This window comes from Chionomys nivalis, chromosome 16 (assembly GCF_950005125.1).
Source record: "Chionomys nivalis chromosome 16, mChiNiv1.1, whole genome shotgun sequence".
Classification (NCBI taxonomy): Eukaryota; Metazoa; Chordata; class Mammalia; order Rodentia; family Cricetidae; genus Chionomys; species Chionomys nivalis.
In genome coordinates, this window is record NC_080101.1 from 16,045,998 (window position 1) to 16,069,971 (window position 23,974).

General features: G+C 47.3%; 1 protein-coding gene across 6 annotated transcripts in view; it reads left to right on the forward strand.

Moving 5' to 3' along the window:
* Positions 1-23,974, forward strand: part of Epb41l4b (erythrocyte membrane protein band 4.1 like 4B) — a 149,251-nt gene that overhangs the window by 20,556 nt on the left and 104,721 nt on the right. For all 6 annotated transcript variants that reach the window (XM_057790424.1, XM_057790426.1, XM_057790425.1 and 3 more), the window contains exon 2: positions 23,211-23,315. In XM_057790424.1, the coding sequence (XP_057646407.1) occupies positions 23,211-23,315 (105 nt within the window). The remainder of the gene's footprint in view (positions 1-23,210; positions 23,316-23,974) is intronic.

Below are 23,974 nucleotides of genomic sequence, written 5' to 3' on the forward strand. Positions count from 1 at the left end.
GTATTTCTTGGAAAAGCAGAGGGAGTCTGGTCTTCGTCATGGGGAAGAGGACCCTTAACTTGTCTCTAGTGACGCAGGGATCCAGAGTGGCTCTGGTAGAGAAGGCATGGAGTGCGTGTGGCTCACCCTAGGACAGAGGATTGGCCTGTAGCCTGTAAGTGTCTGTGAATCTTCCTGAGTGCTTTCAGCCCTCCTCCTGAGACTCCGATGAGGCACACAGCGCTCACTGCCACTCCCATTTGGCTGAGGAGGTCGCTGTCATGAGCTGAATCAAGCTCTTCTTCTCTGCACATTCGTACGTTGACATCCGAGTTCATATTCCCTTCGTTAAAATGAAGGTGTGGAGACGGTCCTCAGTCCACCATGGCTGCTGTCTTCCTTCAAAGAGGGGATCAGGACACAGACACACAGGGAGCATCCAGAAAGAGGGTGAGCGTTTGTAAGTCAAGGCAAGAGGCCCCCAAACTAGCTCCATCTCCACGTTGAATAGGGAGGAAATGCATTACCCAAACTAGCTCCATCTCCACGTTGAATAGGGAGGAAATACATTACTGCTGTTTCAACCACAGTCCGTAGTATTGTGTTCGACAGCTTGAGCAAATTAATACGGAGGCTGAGACCTGTGTTCTCTGACTCTTTTGACCTGGGAGCCAGCTCTTCACTGTGTCACCATGAATGACAAGTACTGTCCCTGCTGGACAAATGAACCTTTGTGGAATTGATTTGGGAAAAAAAGAGGCTTTGGTTGCAGAGTGGATGGTCCATTCAAGCACAGCCTCTCCCTCTGAGCCGTGCAGCAGCGACTCCTGGAATCCTGGGGCTGGAGGGGTGGGAAGGAAAGCGGTGGGCACGAGGTGATCTAGAGCAGCGGAGTTAGGAGTTACAGGGTACTGGCAGCAGGCAATCACCGCTGAGCTGAATTGCAGCTGTTAATTAGTCTGGTGCTGGGCCTGGACGGGAAGAGTGGGTGCTTGGTGACTTGGAAGTCAGTGAATTTGGTGGCAGGAGTGAGTGGTGGAACCTAGAGCAAAGGGCAGATGTCGCTCCCTGTTTTCTGTATGCTAAGTTGCTGAGATTGAGAGCCCAGAGAGGGACTACCTTAAAGAAAGGTCCCCTGGATCTTAGTTTCTGTAGTTTGATATATTTATATATACAAATATTTATTTAAGGTGCCATATACCCTGGGTTTATTCCTGGTTGGTTTATATAAAGCCAGCACAAGGGACCAGTAGGTCAGGCCCCTAGGGAGAGCTCTAGGAAGGTTTGAATGGAACCTGTGGCCAGGAGAACCAGTCGGGGAAATGGAAACAGCACAGCCAGAGTCGATGTTGTGAGATACTTGCTTCCTGTCAGGTGCTGGCTGACAGGTGAACTCTGAGCCCAGCGTACCTGAGCACAGTTGTAACGTCACTGTCACCAGCTGGTACAGGTGATCAAAGAGAGGCAGTTTCTACTCTCTGCCCTGTTGCCTTAAAGATGGAACTTGTCAATGCTTTGCAGAGAGAGAGAGAGAGAGAGGAAAAAAAAAACACAGATATTTATTGAGTGATGCTGTGTACGCTGAATCAAGCCAGGTACAAACCGAGTCAAGGCTGACTATAATGTGCATCTTTCTCCTGAGTGACTGCCAATTTATGAGAAACAGTGCCTTCTACAATCATAGAGAACACTTTAGGTTTTATGGTTTTACCCGTAAACTGCTGAGACAGAACACCGGAGGGAAAGACTGTAACAGTCCACTTTGCTTTTCTGAGGATGGCATTGCACAGATGCTCATGGACAGCGCAGGTGCAGAAGCTGGAGCCTGTACCATCAGCACAGGGAAGCCATCTAGCTCTAGCGGCCATTAAGAACCGCACCTCTGAGCCCCAGTAGGGATTATTTCTATCTGAAATGTGGATTTTCAGGCTTTATAGGTATTTATAGAGGTAAGCACAGGAAAAGTGATAGAGATGTCCTAATGCCAGCTTGGTCTAAACACTGTCTTGTCCTCCTTCTTTTCTGTTTTAAAAAATAAGACCTATGTTTTCTTGTGTTGTGCAGTCTGGGCCAAGTGGTCCTCCTGCCTCAGCCTCCACGCCTGGTGCACACCACTGTGCCTAGCTCAGAATGAAAACTCGTTTTGGTATTCATGCCATTGTTCTGAGCGACATTAACCTTACTGGAAAGGGTAGCCCCTGATTCCGTTTCTGTGCGGTTCTGAATGGACAGAACTCATCTGTGGAGGAAGCGGATCAGAATAGCTGTTGCCTCTGTGTGGATGGGGGAGGGAAGGTCGCTCAGATGTTTCCAGACAGCTCAGATGCGTGCATTTCTATAGAAACACTACTCAGCTCCCATCTTGAAAAAGAAATGTTAAAAAAAAAGAAATCAATGGAGGGCCAGGGGGTGAAAAGATGGCAGGGGATGGTGACCATGGCTACAGTCCAGGGTCAGGTGTTTACTGTTCCATTGACCTTTTATCTGAAATTGTCCACAATGTAAATTTTTCAGTGGTGTAAACAGAGGCAGTTCATCAGGGAAGGAAAGTGCGGCCTCCCTGAGAGTGGCAGGGGGCTAGCAAGCAGGGAAGACAAACACAGAAAAGCCAGTGGGAAGCTCTCTGGGAAAAAAAGCGCATACACAGTGCTCTGTAGACTCCTTCCTGGAAACCTGCCTGCTGTCCCCAGGGGCAGGCACAGGGGACCATTCCAGTCTCCCTGGCTATAGTCTGGGCTTGCTCGCTCTCTGCTTTCCTGGGCACCGTGAACTTTGGCTTCTTCCCTCTGTCATCTGCCACTGCCCTGTCCTTTTTCTGTCCCTTTGATCAGGAAGTGGACCCTCCCCTTCCGTTGACTTTGACCGCAGCGCCGCCCGCCCGTCATCTAGTCTCCTTATCTCCTCCCCGCTCCCCGTTCCAGGTCTTTCTCTTCCGTGGGCGAGCACACAAAAGGTGAATTCAGTGGATCTCGTTTCTCTTCCTTTTAGAGTGGTGAAGTGCCACCTGTCCACCTGTGCCTTTGTTCGAGGATGCAGGCCGGGCTGGGACTCGGAGGGTGCTCTCCCTGCAGTCCGGTGAAAGCTAACCACCCTGGGAGTCCATGGATACTGAGTTCAAAACAGAGGCGATGACTCAGCGGTGCTGAGAGAGGGAAGGGAAGGATGGGGCCTGGGGCGAGGCACATGGAAGCCTCCAGCAGCTTGAAGTCAGGATGAGGAAGGTTTTGGTTCTGGTCCTAGATGATGCCTCCCCAGGGCGTTCACCTGGGGAGGTCTTGAATGGGCCCAGACAGTTTCTGTATGTGTCACTCTTCAGTTTTTCAAAAGAGTCAACTAGAGGTCTAAGCAAAATTAAAAAAAAAAAAAAAAAAAAAAAAAGAAAAGAAACTACCTGTTGTATGTAAAAATTCATATTTCTAGATTTTCTTCAAACACCGTAAAAGTATGCTGTGTGCTCTGCATATCCTCAGAGCGTCACTTCCTTAGCTCTGTGTGTCACCCCCTCCTATCCCTTAGGATCAATTTTCTGCCTCTGCACCATCCACTAGAAGTTGTGCAGAATGTGTGACAACTCAATTATTGAAGGCCCCCCCCCCCACCTCTGTGTTCTCTAGGTTTCTTAGAAGGCATGGGGTTGGGGTGGCTCAAGTCTAGTTGAGTGCCAAGGCCTTGGCACCCCATGCCATTGCAGGTACGTTCTGCCCAGACTGGTGCAAGTTGAGGTTAGTTTATGACCAACCCAGGCAGTTACTATATCTGTTCTTAGGTGTTCAGTTCTGTAAATAATTTCCTACATGTGCATTCTATTTTAAAGCAACATTTCACAAATAGTCCTAGTTGAAGATCGTGCCCTGCTTGGCATTCCATTGTCCCTTACAAAAATGCATATGTAATTGGGGTGTGATTTTTTCCCCCTACTTAATGGCTGGGCGAGGCTGACTTTGTATGGTAGACTCACGGCCAAGATTTTCACCGCAGCACGTTAAATGTCAACCGTGTGCCTCGGGGAGATATGTTGGTGCCCTCCTTGCAGACCCAAACCTGAGGGGAGCCTTCTTTTCTCTGTGTGAACATATGTTCTCTGTGCTCTCCCACTGAGTGTGAGCTACACACCTGGCTGCTCTCTGCCTTCTCATATATGGGTAGTAACTTTTCCTTTTTTTTGTTTGTTTTTATTGAAACAAGCTGTCCCTATGTAGCCCTGGCTGGCCTGGAACTTGCTATATAGAGGGTGTAGGGTCCTCAGGAACTGGAGTTACGGGTAGTTGTCAGGTCCCATGTGGTTGCTGGGAACTAGGTTTGTGTCCTCTGCAGGAGCATCAAGTGCTCTTAACAGCTGAGCCATCTCCATCCCCTACATTAACCAACCACACAAAACTAACAAAAGCAAACAAAACAATCCCCCCAAACTACAGATTTACCACCACCCACTTGAGAAAGAAAGATCAAAAGTTAAAGGTTACCTATAAAAACAGCTCCCTGTGTCTGTGCCCCCATCAGATGAATGAATAGACGCCTCAGTTAGTGTTAGGTCGATTTTAGCAGCACAGCTCACCACCAACGCTATTAAAGGGAAATCTTCACGGGCTTTCCCACTCATTAACCTTTCTGAAACTTTTATACACATATTCAGGGCTGCGGAAACCACTCTAAATTCTGCGCGTTACAATTGGTGTGATCCTGAAAGTCCTAAATACAGGCTAATTTGACAACTGTGTTTATTATTCTCTTTATAGAGTGTCAGAGACCAGAGGCGTATGTGTCCATCATAGCCCTTCCTCCCCCTGTTCCACAAGATTCCCCAAAGCCCGCCTGATGTTTGCCTGTGGGTCTCTGCATCTGTTTCCAGCTGGACTAGGCAATGATCTATGAGCGTCCCAGGATATCATTAGGAATCACTTCATTGACTTTTTTTTTTCTTTTTTGCAAGTCATGTTTGGTTCTATCCAGGATCTCTGGGCTGTCCAGCCTCAGGGTCCTGGCCCTCTAGGCTGTGTGAGGAATAAGTTCCCTTCATAATATGGCTCTCAGGCTGGATCGGTCATGGGTTGGCCACTCCCATAATTTCTGCGCCACCTTTGTCCCAGCATATCTTGTAGGCAGGACAAATTGTAGATCAAATGTTACGTGGCTGGGTTGGTATCCCAGTCCCTCCCTTTGAAGTCTTGCCTGGTTACAGGAGATGATCAGTTCAGGCTATATATTCGTTCATTAGCTAGGGCAGCCTTAGCTAATATGTCGCCTGGGAACCTTAAACCACAGAAGTCTACTCTCTTACAACGTGTTAAGACTACAGTGCTAATGGCAGTGTTTCCTTAAGCTACTCTCCTCGTTGAGAATGGCTACCTGTGCTGCCTTTTCCCTGTCTTCCCATGGACTTTCCTCAGGGCGTGAAATCCCTGTGTCTCTCAGTGTGTGTCTGTCCTGTCCTGTCTCGTCCTCCCCTCTTCTCTCTTCTCCTCTTTTTCACATGTATTTATTAATTTATGTGTTGTTCGTGTGCGCAGCTGCACCATAGCGTCCATGTAGAGGTCAGAGGACAACGTCTAGGAATCAGTTCTGCCCTTCTACGGTGTGGGTTCTGGGGTTTGAACTCGGGTCAGCAGGCTTGCCAGCAAGGACCTTTTATTTGTTGAGCCATCTCACCAGCCCGTCTCCTCTTTCTATAGACACACCAGTCAGGCGGAGCAGGGCTCATCATGATAGCCTTATTCCAACCTAACTGCTTCTTTAAACGCCCTGTTTCCAAATACTGTGACATTCTGAGGTCAAGGCTTCAGTGTAAGAATTTGAAGAGGTCAAAGTGCAGTGTGCAATTTGGCCTGCAACACTGCTCTCATGTAACCTTAAGAAGCCTATCTCCACCCACTGCTGATAGGCGTGCTACCTAAACCAAGGCTGCTGCCACAGGGTGTGTCCAGTGGGTGGACTCTGGGCAAGGCCCCTGTTAAATTCGTCACCTGGCTTCGTATAGTTGTTAGAACATCTTTACTAGCTAAGAAACTCTTGGACATAAGACTCCACCCAAGCTGCAAAAGAGTCAGGACTCAAAACCCAAGCCCATGTCCTCATTGACCTGTGTTACAAGTGTGCAATCAGACCCGAAAATCTTCCTTCATGGTTGAAAAGTGTGGTTGAACTCAGGGCAGAGTACTGGGTACGAGTTCGCATGAACGTGCCTCACTCTGTGCATATGTGTGTGTGTGTGTGTGTACTTTGTAGTGTGGGTGTGTGCATGTGTGCGTAGAGCAGTAGTTGGTGTCTGGTATCGTTCCTGTAATGGTTCTTCAACATTCTATTAATTTTAACTTTTAGACAGGGTCTTGCACTGAACCTTAAACTCAATAGTTTTGTTAAGCTGCCAAATGAGGTTTGGTGACCCACCTGTCTTCTCTGTGATCACAATCCACCTGTCTTCTCTGTGATCACAATCCACCCGTCTCTGTGATCCACAATCCACCTGTCTCTGTGATCACAATCCACCTGTCTTCTCTGTGATCCACAATCCACCTGTCTCTGTGATCCACAATCCACCTGTCTTCTCTGTGATCCACAATCCATATTTTTTCTTTTCTTAAACATTGGTTCTAGAGATCCAAACCCAGGTCCTTGTGTTTGCAGGACCGGTGCTTTCCTGGCCAAGTCATCTCTGTATCTCTCACAGCACATTTCACTCGGCCTGAGTTGCAGGACAGTTTGGGGAGACATCTACATCCACCAAAACCTGGTTCTTTCCGCTCACATTTCTTGGCTGGCTTCTGTGGAGGGATATGCTACATATTTATTGATGTAGAGTTGTTTCCTGGCAGAATTGCATGGGGAGAGAGGTGTCTGCAATCTGGCAGCAAAAAGTACTTCTGCAATTTATTCTCAGGCTGCCCCTCTCCCAGCAGCTTGTTCCTGCCCCTCCCCCGCCATACGAAGACATCCATCATTTTAATTGCATGTTCTCTTCCATTGGGCACCAATTTATTTCATTTTATTTCTGTTTTTTTTTTTTTTTCTTGTGGTGGTAGGTTGACTGCCTACCCTGCCCTGTCTCCTTCTTGACCAGAGGGGGCGGGGGGGAGGGGAGGAGAGGAGAAGAGAGGAGGGGAAGAAGTAGGTCTCCAAATCAAGCACTTATAGTGATTTTGTTTCATTTTGTTTTGTTTTTGAGGCAGGGTTTCTCTGTAGCTTCGGAGCCTGTCCTGGAACTAGCTCTTGTAGACTAGGCTGGCCTCGAACTCACAGAGAGCCGCCTGCCTCTGCCTCCCGAGTGCTGGGATTAAAGGCGAGGGATAACAGTTTTTAGCACCGAAGTATCTGGTTTTGCAGTGTCCCATGTTTGGTTCTTAGCGTTTTGGGCGCAGAAGGCAAAGCAGGCCTCTTGCCTGGCAGACGTAGCTAGCTTAGGACAGGCTGTTGAAGCAGTCTTAAGAAAGTCTGCTGGTGTCCTCAGAAGGCTTGCCTTCTATTCTTAGCTCCAAAGCGGCTGCCTGGAAACTGGGACCTACCTGCCTCATGCTTTGTCGGCCCCAGCTGTCAAATGCAAGTTTTTAGATCAGGTTGTTGAACTCGGACCCAGGTATTGTGGCTCTCCAAAGCTGCCCTTGTAGGAGCTTGTCCTGTTACACATCAGACGTCTTTACTCCTCCGCAGGAAGGATGGTGGTGCTTTATAGTTCAAGGTCAGAAGTTAGTCGTACGGCCTTCAGAACTGTTCTGAGGGAGAAAGTCATTGTTTCCCTGATGCTGGGTGATAAGAAAAGGTGACTCCATTGTGTCCAAAGCGAAACATTATTACTCTGCGTACTTGCTGTAACAGGACCTCATTTTGTCTGTGAAATTGAGCACAAAGTGTACGGTGGATCACCTGAATAGGCTGCACAGGGCACTGGGCAGCGGTGGAATGTGCCTTGGGGTACATTCTTGGGTGTGCACTCTTGGGTGCTGAGTTGGGCCTCATAGAACTCTTTGTACTATATTTTGTTATGATGATATAGAGAGAAATTAATTGTTCATGGTTTGGAGTAATTTTTCCTCTCTGCATCCTACAACCTGATCATCTTCACGGTGGTTATGGGAATCCCTTTTCCCAACAGCGGCCCTGGATGCTCCGAAGCAGGGCTCAGTCTCACGTTGCCGCCCTCCTCCAATCTCCAACCCTTTTGTACCTTGTGAGATTTTATTAATTGCTTGTTCTGGGGAAATCTGAATGTAAATAGAGACTACAGGGAAGTAACTAAAATAAACAAAATACTCACCCTTTTCTTCTTTTTTTCTTTCTCAGTTTTTTCAAGACAGGTTTTTTCCGTGTAGCTTTGGAGCCTGTCCTAGAACTTACTTGTAGACCAGGCTGGCCTTGAACTCACAGAGATTCACCTGCCTCTGCCTCCCAAGTGCTGGGGTACTGCCCAGCTAGAATACCCATTTCTTATTTCCTAGATTGATTGATTTAGTGGCACTAGGAATCAAAACCAGGGCCTCAGACTTTCTGCACAAGTCCCTCTATCTCTAATCCACACCCTGGCCCAGTTTCTAGGATATTTTAAAGCAAATCTCATAATTTGTTTAGGCTCTTACTTCTTAAATGGTCACGTCTGACAAATACTCATGCAGAAGATGCATCCCTGTGCCATTATCATGTTCAGTACAAAGCAGTGATTTCTTAACATCACCACAAACAAAAGCCAAGCAGTCTTCTCTCTATATTTGTCTACAAAAACCTTCTTATTGGTTTTTTTTTTCCTCACTTGATTCAGAAGCCACTGTAGGTCACACATTGTGTTTGGTGGATCTCTCTCTGTGAGCTGGTGCAGCCCCTTCCCTGGAACTAATGGTGTGTCTAAGGCAGCCTCAGATAGTTAAGTATTTTCTCCTCAACAGAGTTGGTGGCCTTCAAAAGAATTTCTAGTTTCCCCTCCCTCCCTCCCTCCCTCCCTCCCTCCCTCCCTCCCTCCCTCCCTCCCTCCCTCCCTCCCTCCCTCCCTCCCTCCCTCCCTCTCTCCCTCCCTCCCTTTTCAAGAATAAGTTGGTTTATCCTGCTCTCCTTTGTTTCCAAGCAGGTGATACCCACGTTAGCATCACCGTATGGTGTTTCTTGAGAAACTTAGCTTTACATTTGGAGAAAGCTGATAAGTATGAAATCTTTGCCGTACACACATATGCTACATACATAAGCTGTGTCTGTGTCTGGTTTTTATTCCACTTATCTGAGGTTACATAATAAACTTCTCACAGAGTGCTTTGAGCCTCAAATGGCCGTTTCTTATGAATCTTTTTTGTGGATTATGTTGGTCAAGAATTGAAGTGGAGCTCAGCTGGCAGCCCCTTCTGCTCCTTGGGGCATCTGCTTAGGCTCCTCAGAGATGCTCAGATGAGTGCTAGACCAGGATGGGGTGGGGCCGTATTGTGTTTGGATGATTGGAAGGCTGGCCCAGCTGGGACAGGAACATCTAGACGTGGCCTGGCGAGCATGGTAGCCTCAGGGTACATAGACTTTTTGCATGCTGGATGAATCTTTCTCCTGAGTAAGCCTCCCAGAGGGCTGTTACTTCACTTTGGAAAACACAACACATCCATAATATCATGTTCATTTTGTTTGAAGCTAAGTCAGCTTTTGTTTTGTTTTGTTTTTTGTTGTTGTTTGAGACCTGGTTTCTCTGTGTAACAGCTCTGGCTATCCTAGAACTCACTTTGTAGACCAGGTTGGCCTTGAACTCACAGAAATCTGCTACCTCCACCTGCCTCCTGAGTGCTGGGATTAAAGGTGTGCACCACCACTGCCTAGTTTCAAAGACCTGTTCTTGACAGCAGTGGTGTGGCAGAATTTGCAGCCAGGTTGTAGATACTACTATTTGGAAGGAGAACAGGAAAACTGAGACAGAAGCCCCTGCCACTTGGTACTTTTCAAGTCCCTGTGTACTTTGCTCCTATTATTGTAGCTGTTGTTGATGTTTGGAGTCAGGGCCCCCCCCCCCCCCGGTGTAGCTTAGGCTGGTCTCAAACGCCAGCTCTTTGGTCCCCAGCCTCTGGAGTGCTGGGTCTACAAGTACTCTCTCCCAGCTCCTCCTTGCTTGTGGTTTTGTTTTTGTGAATAGCATCGTGGCCTAAAAGTCGGGACAGTCTTCCTGCTTCGTGTAGGAGGCATCAGCCTTCCAGGTTGCTCAGAGCATTTCCTGTCCCTGTCCCATTTGCTAGGGAACTGAGAGAATTTTGTGGGACAGAAGCACTGTGACAGGTGACATGGTACCAGGCAAGTGGAATGTCCCCAGGCCCTGGCGTTAGGGAGGTCTCTGTCAGTGGGGTAGTGTAGTAGGTTGTGAGGAGTCCATGGGCAGTATGACTGTCCCTCTGAAGAGTAGGAAGCGTATTTGAAGTGTTTCAGGGCATCCCCAAAAATGAGCTTTGGGAATCCTGTTCTCTTTTCCAGCATCTTGAGGAATAAGTGGGAGGCCCATCCCTCAGACTAAGTCAGGAGTTGTGCTCACACCTCTGGGTAGAAGTATCAGCTGATGGACATGGAGCTCACCAGCAGACATTACGTATCCTCATGGATATATATTATATATTATATAATTTATATATTATATATCGTCAAGGGATTGGAGGTGTGGCTCATTGGAGAGCATTTGCTTCAAATATGTGAGACCCTTGGTTTAATCCCTGCTCACTCACACCCCCCATCCAAGGAAATATTCATAGGATCCAGGCCGATAGAATCCTGTGCTCCTCACTGCTTTTTGTGAGAGAGGTGCCGAGGGAGGAGCCAAGAGTCCTGACTCTCTGCCCAGATCTAAATACAGCTTGGCCCAAAGACTGCTTATCAGCTGGGGCAGGCTGGTCAATAGTCAATCGATAACACAACACAAAGCCTCCATGTTCTCTATTGGTCTCTCCATTAGTTGATGTGAGCACGGCTGCGGCTCTGTGGTAGGACAGTTCCCAGTCCCCATGTGGGGACTAGCTTATCCAGGGCCCTTGCAGTGGCCCGAGGGGGTCATGTAGACCTGGCAGCAACTCCCCTTGCACTGACTTCCTAGCCAAGACGCCCTTTTAAAAGGATTCTTGCTTCCTTGTTGTTCAGAATGAAGAGCAGTGATGATGTCGTTTCCTCTGATTTCCGAGAGACTAGTAGCCAGGCAAACCAGGAAGGTAATAGCATGTGCTCTGATTTAGTAGAATTGGATTTCTAGGAGCTGCCCGGACTGTTGGTGCTCAGTGCCCTGCAGTGCCTGGACTTCTGTGGCAGTGTGGGAGCAGATCATCTACTTTCCACCCTGCTGTGACTTCCCAGCTGTCCAGAGGGGACTTTCCTCTCCTTCCCTCATTTCTGGCTCTGTCCCAGTTAGACCCAGACTCCTGTTTGCAGGTAGTGTTTGGTCGTCATGGGTTGGATTGAGCACAGGAAAGAAATTTGTGGTTTTCTTCTTTTTCTGTACTTAAAAGAACATCCTTCCTTCCCTCCCTCCCTACTTTTCCTCCTTCCTCTCCCCTCCTCCCCCAGACAGTATCTGACCATACAATGCTGGCTGGCTGTGTAATACTTGCTGTGTAGACCAGGCTGTCTCAAACTCACATAGATTCACCTGCCCCTGCCTCTTAACTAGGACTAAGGACAATTGTCACCAGGCCCAGCATGCCTTTACTTTTTAAGACAGCCTTATTGTGTAGCATAGATTGACCTCAAACATGTCATACTGTTATGTGGCCTCAAACATATGATCTTTCTATGTAGGCCTCCTGAGTACTGGGATTAAAGGCATGCACAACCATGCTCACCAATAAATATTTCTTGTGTACAGAACACTTAGCATGCATTCAGAGCCCAGGTGGTGAATGAGATGGCCCAGGAAGCTGTGGATTAAGATGAAAAGAATTGTACACATAAAGCCTGGAAGTCTTGGGGTTCCAATGCTTGTTCTGCCAGTCAGAAACTGTATAATCTGACCATATGACTTGTATGAGGCTCTATCTCCTTTAGGGAGGGCATGTTTTAAGGCAGGGTGGCCTTGGACTTGGGAACTTCCTGTCTAGGACTTCTAAGTGCAGTGTTTACAGGTGTGTATCCCTCACTGGCTTACAATTGAGTTTTTAGTCTCCAAAAATAGATTTTGTTTTCATACACAACACCACACACACACACACACACACAGAGAGAGAGAGAGAGAGAGACAGAGAGACAGAGAGACAGAGAGACAGAGGCGAGCATGTGCATGCTTGGTGCTTGCAGAGGCCAGAAGACAGTGTTGTATTTCCTGGAACTAGAGTTATAGACATTTGGGAGCCACCATGTGGATGCTGGGAACTGAATCTGGGTGCCCTTTGCAAGAGCAGCGAGTGATCTCGATCTCTGAGAGATCTTGATCTCACTCTACTTGCTGAAATAGTATTTCTTCTTCCAAGGTGACTTAGTTGGTAATTTTGGTTGTTTGTGTTTATGACATCTTTATCTTCTTTGTTTATGATGACTTAGCTGTATCGACAATGAGGACCTTTCTAGTTATTCTATGTTTCTGTCACAAAATATTCAAAGTAATTACTTGCAAGAGAAAAAGCTTTATTTTGGCCTGTGTTTGTGCAGGTTATAGTCCAAGAGCAGCTGGTCCCATTGCTTTGGGCCTGTAGTAAGCAGGTGCGTATCATGGTAGGCTCAGGTGGCAGAGCAAAAAACAAACAAACAAAAAACACATTTATGTGTGAACCAGAAAGCAAAAACAGATGGGATTTGGATAGAGTTCCATAAACCCCTCCAAGGGCATGTCCCCAATGACCTGAGCACTCCCAACTAGGTGTCATGTGTTTAGGGGACATGCCTAGGCTAATTTGGCTGTGAATGTAGCTAACACAGAGCTAGGGTTTTTGTTTTTGTTTTGTTGTTGTTGTTGTTTTTTAAAACAAAGGTTGCTAGAAAACTGGCAAGTGGACGCTCCGTGGTACTAGAACACCACCACACTGAAAAGGAAAGTAGAGGTGGGGAATGTGCAGCTGTCCTGGCAGGAATGGAGATATCCTGAAGAGACATTCTGACCTCTTTTTTTGGCCATCAGACTATTAAAACAATAGTCCCTAGGAGTTAGAATTTCCCCAGGAACCTCAGGTTGGAAGAAGGAAAGTGTTGAAGCCTGGTGCCAGCCAGTTAGACGACATTTCATACCTTCCTGACGACACCTGGCAGCAGAGACTGGGACCAGGCATGGATGGGTCCATGGCGGGTGGGACCACACTTGACCAGGACCGCTTGGCTCTGGATAATTCTTACCTCCCTACCCATTTAAACCTTAACCTTATGTCAGGATCCTGAAGGTGGACTTGGGGTGGAGGGGGCCAGTGTCACTGGTGCACACTCTTCTGATCAGCATGTGGCAACAATGAAGAAATCTCCTTTCTGAACTGGGCTTTGTTAGGGTCACTTGGGATATGAGTGAATCTCTAAAAGAGAGCTATTTTCTTTTCCCCAACAGCTCTGCTAACAGAAGGTAGGAAGGAAAGACAAGCAAAAAGAGAGAGAAAACTGACAAGTGCAGTAGGGCTTGGGAGAGCCGTGACTAACATGAAAGAAGTGCTTCCCAGAATCTGTGGGCTCTAGCCTTGAGGCAGGGCCTTCTGGAAACAAGCAGCCATGAAGCCAGCTATGATCCCAGGCCGGGCTTTGAGACAGGGTTAGACTGGGGGTATTAACACGTTAGAGAAGGAAACTGATCTTTAGAGATCAAGGTAGGGTTACAAAAATCCCAAACCAGGCTAATCTCAGTCTTCCTTCTGATGGATTATTAGACCTTCGACACCTTGTGCTGTGGCAAGCATTTGACTCAAAGCACATGGTGTTAGGTCTGCGTCCTGGCGGGGCTGGAGGTCTGGGTGAAAGCAGGTCCTGCTCTGTTGGGGGTGGGGCACCAGCTGACAGGCATCCCCCTTGCCTTCTCGTTGGTACAGCTATGAACAAGATTGACAGAGCCCACGAGAGCATTGCCACCTTCTCAAGAGTGGTGAAGGTCGTGTTCAGTCTGCTGGAGGGGTCGTAGAACTGGGTTTCTAATGCAGCATGTGACCCAACAGAGGCACGGGGTGCAGGCTGTTAGAACAGCTGCACACTTATAACAGGGCCTTTAATGAGGCAGGTGGGTCCGGTACTCCGGTATCACCCCCCAACCCACTTGCCAGGTCTGCCTATGGCACTTCTGCGTTATAAAAGTGAGATGGATCAGTGAGAGATGAAATAACAGGCACAACTCTTAATGTACTTAATGTACAACAGATCTCAGGCCAATTTAAGGATGGTGAAACTTAATAGTAGCATATTTGAAAACAAACAGAAAACCCAGCTGTCATAGGTTCAGAAATGAGGGGCATAGCAGCTGGGAGGCAGTTCGGTAGAATGTCTGCCTCGTTTGTTCAGGGTCCTGTGTTTGAGCGCCAGCCCTGCAAAATTATTTTTTAAAGGTTTTTGTTTTTTCTTTTGACCCTTGCATGGGAATTTCATGTATATTATGTATAGTTCTTATTTAAAAGAACAAGGTGGCACATGCCTGTAATCTTGGCACTCAGTGAGTGGAGGCAGGAACACCATAGTTCTAGCCTGGACTACCTAGTAACACCCCGTCTAAATAAAATAAGGCATTTTCTAGCATGTGTAAGACCCTGAATTTGATCAGTACTAGCTCCAGTAAAATATTTCAAAATAGATAAGTAAACAGAAAACATATAAATAAATAGATTTTCATTAGGCCCCAATGGGAAATTATTTTTTTTTTTAAGACAGGGTTTCTCTGTGTAGCCCTGACTGTCCTAGAACTCACTCTGTAGACCAGGCTGGCGTCAAATTCAGAGATCCACTTGTCTCTGCCTCCGAGTGCTGGGATTAAAGGCGTGCGCCACCACTGCCTGGTGGGATATGATTTATAAAACACCAGTGTCATAATAGGTGTTAGAGATGAGGCGTTCTGGGGTCGGGGGTGATGCTTGTACAAGAGTTTTGCTCTCAGGTTCCAGCCAGTTATAGAAAATTCTATATTTTCTTTTCTATAAGTTCGCCTTTGAAATGGCGAGATCAGACTTCTGAAACAGTGGGCCATTTGAAAGCTTTCATGGGGACTGAGGATTCTCCTTAGTCTATGTCGGTGCTAATACTTGTGTCAATTTCCAGACTCTAATGGCAGCGGACAGATGATGAGCAGGGAAGGTGCTGGCCCTGGGTTTGACTTGCTGGAGTCAGGATAGGAATCGGGGCAGGAGAAGAGAACCTAAGGCGAAGGAGAGAAGACACAGTCTGACTGTACAGGCAGGGCCACCACGGAGGGCGGCATGGATACTGTATTTGGAGGGCGTCAGGCTTCAGAACTTGACTGAAATTCAGGGTACTTGTAGAGCCCTAGGGAGAGGCAGAACTTCTCAGAATTTGGGCCAGGATGGTTTCGCAAAGTCCCTGATTATGCTGGAGGGCGCACATGCTTGCTTCCCTGGTGGGTACTTTGGAGCAGAGAAAGCCGTCTTGAATAACAGCTTCTCTCAGAGACGCAGTAGCAGTGGTAGTAGGGTGGTAGTGGGCAGATGCAAACCTAGAGGTGTTGGGACCCCTCGGGGCCACTGCTGTCGCCTGGGTATGAAGTGATGGAGATGGGAGGGAAGAGGGGCACACAGGGACATGCCGTGTGACGGATGTGGAGCAGGTGCATTGAGAGGGCTCCTGCAGTCGCTCTCATTGTTTAGACCCTGTGCTTTTCCACTTCAGCTCCCAACTAGAAAGTACACACTCACTCACTGAACACGCACGCACAGCTTAGCTTCCCTCTTCCTTTGAAGTCTACCCGGGAAGCCTGGTTTTTTCTATTTTGGAGATGGATGAGATCCGGACGGTTGACTCCTGCTGTCTTTGATCTATAACTAAGTTTGACCTGTTTGCATCGCAGCTGGGGTGGGTTGCAGTAAGACATTGCCAATGTTATCTTATCTAAGGTCGCGCAGTTCCTTTATTTAGGGCTCGCGGTGAAAACGCCAGCCATCCAGCAGTCTCCCTTATCAGAAACAGGGCTAGGAACCTGTGAGTCAGCACAGTAGCCTCCTGGCTGGCTAGCAGAGACAGCATAGAGTCCCTGCCTTTCTCTAGTAGCTGTCTGCCTGCCTGCCCAGCTTTGGTTGGCAACTGTGGACTCCTTGCAGCTTTTAACGAGCTTGTTATTTTCAGCTCCCGTCAAATCAGAAGGCGCTGCTACAAAGAGGCACACTGATCAAAGCTGCTCGTCCTTGGGAAAAATGAGATGTCGAGGTGGGAAGCATAAGAATTAGGGCTGTGGGGCTAGAGAGCTGGTTCAGCAGTTAAGTCCACTGTCTGCTCTTCCAGAGGACCCTAGTTCAATTCCCAGCACTTGCATGGCAGCTCACAACTGTCTGTAACTCTAAGATTTGACACCCTCACATAGACATATATGCAGGCAAAATGCCAATGCAAATAAATAAATAAATATTTAAAAAAATAATTAGGGCTATAAGAATTCAAGGCAGAGCTTGCTAGAGCCGGCTCTATTGGGGGGCAACTTGGCATATAAGTCTGGTGATAGGCACAGCATCACTGCATTCTAGAACTGTAGGCTTGACTATGGCATCCCTTTCAGGACATGCAGCCTCAGAGAGCAGAAGGTACATGTTGTGTGTGTGTCCTAAGCTGCTTTTCACAACCTAGATGCTCAGCAAGTGTTCATTTGCCGAGGACTCCCTGCAGTGAGCAGGGAATAGCTATCCTGGTTTCAGACTATTTATTTAGCCTTTGAAAGTAAGTTCTGTTTTTATTTCTTGTTACTTGTGTCTATGTGCCTGAGTGTAGGTTTGTGCATGTGAGTACATTCATTATCCGTAGAGGCCAGAAGTGGGTGTTAGATCACCAGGAGCTGGGGTTGCAGGCACTTGTAAGCTCCCTAACATAGGTGCTGGGAGCAAGCCCACGTCCTCTGGAAGAGCAGCAAATACTCCTAAATTTGTGGAGCCATCTCTCCAGCCCAGGGTTTTTAATTGTATTTTGAGACAGGGTCTTACTCTGTAGCCCTTGCTGATGTGGAATTTGCTCAGTAGACGAGGCTGGTCCGCATAACCACCATCCTCTGCCACCCAGATAGTGGCATCAAGGGCATTCGCCGCTGTACTGGTTTTTGTTGTTGTTGGCTTTGTTATTGTTATTGTTGTTCTGTTTTGTTTTGAGACGTGAGCTCCTGTAGTCCTGTCTGGCCTAGAACTCACAGCAGAGCATGGCCCTGAGCCCTTGACTTCCCTGCCTCCACCAGCCAAGGTTTGGATACAGGTGTGTGCGCCCACATTCTCAGTTTTTAACCACCCCCCCACTCCCACCGCTACATCTCCAGAACTTGGACGGGTGATTGGAAGTTGATGAACGATCAGCAAATGCTTGTTAAATGAGTGAAGGGCTAAATCTGGCACCGATGTGGAGACTTGGTTTATTTCAGAGCATCAGGAATGGCTTCCACAGTAACTTATCTCCTATGTTAACCATTAGACAGCACTTCACATAATTGCAACAAAATCGTGTTTAGGTAAATGGCCTTGGAAGTACAGTTGGTTCCCTAGGCGCTGGGTTCGCGGAATACAGGATTGGAAAATTGGAAAATATTGCAACGAGCATGTTTTCGTGTTTAGACGTGCCGCTTGTGATGCGCCATTAGTCTGTGGTTGGTACCAGGCGCAGTCCATCCCCTGCATTTCCTTCTTGAGCCCAGTCCCCACCATATGGCTCCCTGGTTATCCACCTATGCCTCACCTATGTAGGGTCTGATGTGTGACAGTTGGGCTCTGTGCTTTGGAGGGACAGGGATGTGATTACTCAGGTGAGCATAACTAGGTCCTGCCCTCAGGGAGTGCTCACTTGAAGTAGGAGTGAGATGGGGGGTATAGACAGCTGTACCCCAAAGTAATCCTGTGTAAAGGTACAGGCATGCCCCTAACTGTGGGGCTGGGAGGAGGGAGCTCCATGTGATGAGGTGTTTGACAGAACAGGTAAACTGAGTTATCTGGAGCCTCTTGCTGTTTGAGAGCTGACTTTATAGGGTAGGTGGCCTGAGAGGTAGTGGGCTCTAGTGCAGTGCCCCCAACCCTCCCATCTTCATCCTTCTAGTGACCCCCTGAGCGTCTGCTGTGAGGACCCCTCCAGTCTTGCCTTCATGTCCCCTCTCTGTGAAGCTGGCAAGGGCAGCTGGGGATTCATTATTCCAGCAAAAGATAAGTTAGGAACACAGTTGATAGTGTTTTCGGATACACAGGAGGCAGCCTTGGATCCACCAAGGGAGGGTCTGGCATGACAGGGGGATCGCTTTCCCATGAAAAGGTTCCTTCCCTTCCCTCTACACTAAGGATCCAGGAGGAATAGTGTTGGGAATGAAGTCAAGTGGTGGTGTGCGCTGGCCCTGTTTGCTGGGCAGCATCTGTTAATAATCTGTGATTGACGAGATCATATATTGGAGGGTAAGTCTTGAATCCAAGCAGAGAGGCACAGGTGGGGTGTAGACTGCATTTGGGGCTGCTTGAGGTTTGTGGGGTGTAGACTGCATTTGGGGCTGTTTGAGGTTTGTGGGGTGTAGACTGCATTTGGGGCTGCTTGAGTTTTGTGGGGTGCAGAGTGCATTTGGGGCTGCTTGAGTTTTGTGGCCCTACATATTCAGGGCACCATGCGGACACCTACGGACAAGTTTGGGTAGGGGATAGTGGTTTGGGGGGCATTATGACTGCCTCATGTCACAGCGGGTAGTCCATCTGGGCCCCGAGCATGGTCTCTTGCTTCCCCCCGGCCTCAGTCTTCTGCCTTGTCCTGCTGCTAAAGCCTTTCTTAACTAGTTCTGTCCCACTAGGAACTCCTTAATGAAGCCTTGGCTCCACAATAGCAGGTGTTGCTTGCGGCTGGCTGCACTGGAGAGCAACAGGGAACATAGCCTGAAGATTGCTTGTTATGGGCAAGAAGGCAGAGTGCCCGAGTTTGGGCTCCCCCCTCCTCCTCCCCCAATCGTATTTGTTGTCTGACAGCTGTCCAAAGGTCAATTTTAAAGAGAAGTTTAACAGAAAACATCCACTGTTTTCCATTTGAATATGTCTATTTTTATTTCAGGAAATATCCTGTTTTTCTAAAGCAGTTCATAATATACAGTGCATATGTTTTAACACTTTATTATTATCGTATGTGCCTGGTGCATGTGGCAGGGGGAGGGTGTATATGTGCCATGGTGTCTGTGTGGAAGCCAGAGGGCCATTCTGTGGCCATGACGTTCGCCTTCCACCTTTACTTGGGTTCCAGAGCTCTGCCTCAGGTCGTCAGACTTGTGCGGCAAGTGCCTTGATCCACGGCGCCATCTTGCCAGTCCTACAGTGCATGTGCTTTTATGTAGTTGGAATCAAAGCTCATTTACTTCTTTACACTAATCTCCCTCTTTGTAATTGTCCTCTCTCCTGGTAGGGCAGCATCTGGAGTGCTGGTGGGCCACTGTCCTTTGTCCTTGTGCTTGGGATGTTAGCTGGCTTGTTTTCTCCAGTGGGATGCATTGTAGAGACCTTCATTGTACATTTAGTCTTCTGCTTCTGTTGTTGTTGCCTTCAGAGGAGTTGGTCCAGAAAGGAGAGAGTCTAATCTGTAGTCTTGTGAATGCTGAGGATTGGAACCCAAGACCTTGTGATATTGCTTTTGTCCTCTACCATGAAGCTTCATCCACACCCCTGAGTTTTTACTTTGTATGTGCCCTGTAGATGGAGAGGCGCAGAGAAAACTGGGGTATTAGAAGGCAGACACCCTGTCTCCTGAGATAGGATGCTGCATGCATGTCAGGCGTGCTCTCCCTCCCACTCCCCCACCTGCCTTGTGTGCCCTTCTCCTCATTAGCACCAGTGACCTTGACTTTATTACGGTCACTTATTCATTTCAAGTTTTCTCACCCAAGTGTATATCCTAGATAGTGTGTTCGTGTGTTTTGACCTTGCATTTTCTAACACAGTCTTTTAGCTCTTCGAACCTAGGGATGCCTCTCCATACCCCATCTCTTCTCCTTCCTGTACTAGGAATGGAGTACTTTTCATGACGGGGTTCCTAGAGGTTTTTTTCTAGACTGGATTTTATGGAGAGACTGAAGCCATTTGTCGACTCAGGAAGTTGGATGTTCTGCCACAGTGGCTGGTTACCTGATAGGATGGGAATTGCCATTCTGCAGTCACTCGGACTGTGAAATATTGATGTTGCAGTGTCCTCATTTCTGATTATTTTACATATTGAAATTCTTCAATAAAGGAAACATGCATTTAGTATGTTAATAGATTTACTGGGATTCACATGGTGTTCATCACCTTCTAAGTGTCCAGTCCAGAGGCTTTTAGTAGATGCAAAATTGTAACTGGAAGTTTCTCTCCCCGATGTCAGTTCCTGAATAACCACGCTGAGACTTAATATTGGCTACAAACTGTTGGCCAATGGTTCAGACTTATTACTAACTAGCTTTTACATCTTAAATTAACCCATTTCAGTTAGTCTATATTTTATTACGAGGCATAAGGCTTATTACCTCACATCTTGCTTTTCTAGTTTCTGGTGTCTCCCAGACTCTGCCTTCTTTTTCCCTTTATCTTTGCTTGGATTTCCTGCCTGGCTCTATTCTGCCTGACTATTGGCCAGATCAGCTTCTTTATTAACTAGTGGTAATAAAACATATTCATAGCTTACAGAGGGGCATCCCATAGCATATCCTCTTTTCTGTCTAATTAAAAAGGAAGGTTTATCTTTAACATATGTAAAATTACATATAACAAAACAGGTATCAAGCAAGAATTATAGTTATAATATTCAGTCTATTTGTATTTGGCAAAATTAAAGAAAATACTCCATCTATTCTATTTTTTGTGCCTAAAGTTTCATTTCTAATTTATCTCTTATCATAACTAGGGAAAACTATAATTATAACTATCTAGTCTTCAACTCCATTCAAGATCCCAGAAGGATATGATATTACCTGAGTAACAGAGAAATGTATTGTAAGCAATTTCTAATACACTAGAAATGACAGAGATATCTGACTGCCTGAACAGTCACCCAAAGTTCTTCTGTAACATTGGGGCATCCATCTTCAGCCTGTTGACCTAGCGTGTTTGGAAGACTTCTCAGTGAAGCAGGAAATTTGAAGCTGTCCCACTCAAATTGGGAGTTTGTCACTCAATTTCTGAGTCTATCTGTGTGGTAGCATACATTAGTATTCCAGTCCTTTTCATGGTGTAGTAATAGTCTACCAAATGAATATTCTGTATTTTCATCCATTGATGGCCATTTCAGTTGTTTCTGCCTTCTCGGTATAAATGAATAAAGCTGCAAACATCCATGGACAGCATTTTCATGAGCATGCATTTTTATTTTTCCTGGACATATGCCTCGAGACAGAACTCCAGGCCATGTGCTCATCTGAACGTCACCATTTCAAGAGTTGATAGAGCCTTTTCCAGTGTGACCTCAGTCTGTTACTCCATCAGCGGTATATGAGGGATGTAGCGTGTCCAGCACTTGGCCTTAGGTCTTGTCTTTTCCGGCCATCTGAGTGGGCATGGAGCGGGGTTCAGCTTGTTGCTGTGGTTTGCCTGTTCCTGTGGCTGCTGAATCTTCACCTTCCCAGGTGTTTATTGGACCCTGGCGTGTCTTCAGAACACCATATGCACCCTTCTGCTGGCTCTCAATTGGATACTTGTCATTATGGAATTGGAATAATTCTTTTATTTTTTCTGGATAAAAGTCTCTATCAGACATAGTTGGCCCTTTACATCCTTGTTTGGAGCTGAATGACTGACAAAGAACTGTGTCAGTACCGAACACGTATAGACGCTTCTATATGTTCTTTACGTTAGGTCATTGTCTAGACAGCACCGTGGAGCAAGAACAGCTCTTCACATAACATCTGTGCTGTCTCAGATGTCATGAGTCCTCCGGAGGATTTAAGTCATGTAAGAGGATGTGCTTAACTTACTCGCCATGTGTATGAGAGATTTGAGCATCTGTGCATTTGGGTCTTCTTGAATGGTGTTGGAACATTTCCCCCATGGGCTGGGGTGACGACGATATATGATTTACAAACTTCCCCCGTGTTCTAAATTGCCTTTGCAAATTTTTGACATCTTAGTGCCTTTGAAGTACCGAAGCTTCTCGTGAATATACAGTTAGTTCATTGTTGCTCTGGTTACTTGGCTCATACTGTTGATGGCATCTCCCGTCAACCACCCCCTCAGCCACGCTCATGAAGTGCCTGCGTATCGTTGGACGTTTCATAGTTCTCTCTCTTCCACTGAGGCCTGGTCCGTCTTGAGTTAATTTGTGTGTTTGCTGCTACCTGCTCTTCCCTACAGGGGAGGGTCGGGTGATGCCAGCTGCTTCCCCATTGATTGCCCGTGTTTGTAATAAGGAGCAGGTTCCCCAGTCACTGGATAAAGTTGCTGTTTGTTTTCTTTGTCAGTGTTTTCTTTGACACCTAGCTTAAATGTGTTTGCCGTGGTGTAGATTGCATCAGACACACACATGCCTGCATTCTGCTTCCATGGGTACTAATAAGCCTCCTCGTTAGCTAAAGGTCTGAGTCTTCTTGCAGCAGCTTTCTGTTGGAGATCTCTGTCTTCCTAAAAGGAGGCGGGGAAAGCATCTGCCACCAGCCTGTTTTGCAAGGCAGAGGGAGAAGCCAGAGCTGTGATTTTCCAAGGTCATGCCTGTTTCTAAGTAGCCGGTGTGGCCGCTACATCTGTCTCTCTTCTTGTGTTCGTGCTCCATCTGCGAACCACACAGAACCCTGGAGTGGACCTGGGCTTTGGGTTTGAGCCCTAGCTGGATGGCTGCACACTCTGACAGGTCTTCTCTTTTCCCTGGGCTTTGGTTGATTGCCCTGTAAAAGCAGAGGACTGGCCGAGCCATTTGACAGAAACTAGCACAGTTCAGGTGTGGCTGTGCTGGAGGAGAGCCCATCACACCTCTTTGCGGGTTGCCTGGTCTGGGCAAAGCTTCCTACCAAAAGGTCATGCATCCAGACAGCCTCCTTCTTGTAAGAGAAGGGTGGACAGTGTTCAGCTGGGGTCTGTAATCTCATAGGAACCCACGGGATTTGAGTGTCTTTAATTCTTACTTAAATAAGACTAGTGATTTACAAAGTATGTATGTATGCAATTTATGGAGAGAAAAGGATTCTTAAAAATATTGTTTCTTATCCATCTATCATACCCTTAGTTTTCATGCTCCTGTTTGTCTTCCAGAAACATGCCAAAGGCCAGGATTTGTTCGACCAGATCGTGTACCACTTGGACCTGGTGGAAACCGACTATTTTGGTCTGCAGTTCCTCGACTCCGCCCAGGTCACGGTACGTCTTGCTGGGATTCATTTTGAGAACGATTGGCTCTTCACGCTAACGGCAGTGCCACAGGCGCTCCACATTGACCGGGGAAAGAGTGAAACCGAGATGGTGTGCCAGCGATGAGCTTGGCAGGTGGTGCTGGTGCCCGAATGAAATGCATGCTGGCTGCTTGTCAGCTCCTCCCACCCTCGAGGTAGCCACTGACCAGGAGGCTGTGCCTGGAATGTCTTCCTGAAACATGGCTGAACACGGGGGGGGGGGGGGTGGCGCACCATAGGCGCACTGCTAATGTAGGGGTGGAAGGAGAAATCACTTTGATATCTTCTCAGTGGTGGCTGAAGAGGATCCATCACCTTCTGGCAGAACCCGGGTGGGAAGACAGCAGGTGCTGTGAGCACAGCTGAAGGGGAGGGGGCCTTCAGGGACCTGTCAGAGCAGGCCTTGGCTCTTGGAGCTGACGGGAAGTCAGAAAAGACTCACCTCACCCTCTGGAGACAGATGCTAGAGCGAATGACTTCCACACAGCTCAGTGCGGGTCTTTCTTTTAAACTAATTTATTTTTTTACAACACTATTTGATGCTGGAAGGGTGTTCTGTCCATGCCTATGTCTATGTACCATGCACATGCAGTGGCCGAGGCCAGAGAGGGCATTGGAGCCCCTGGG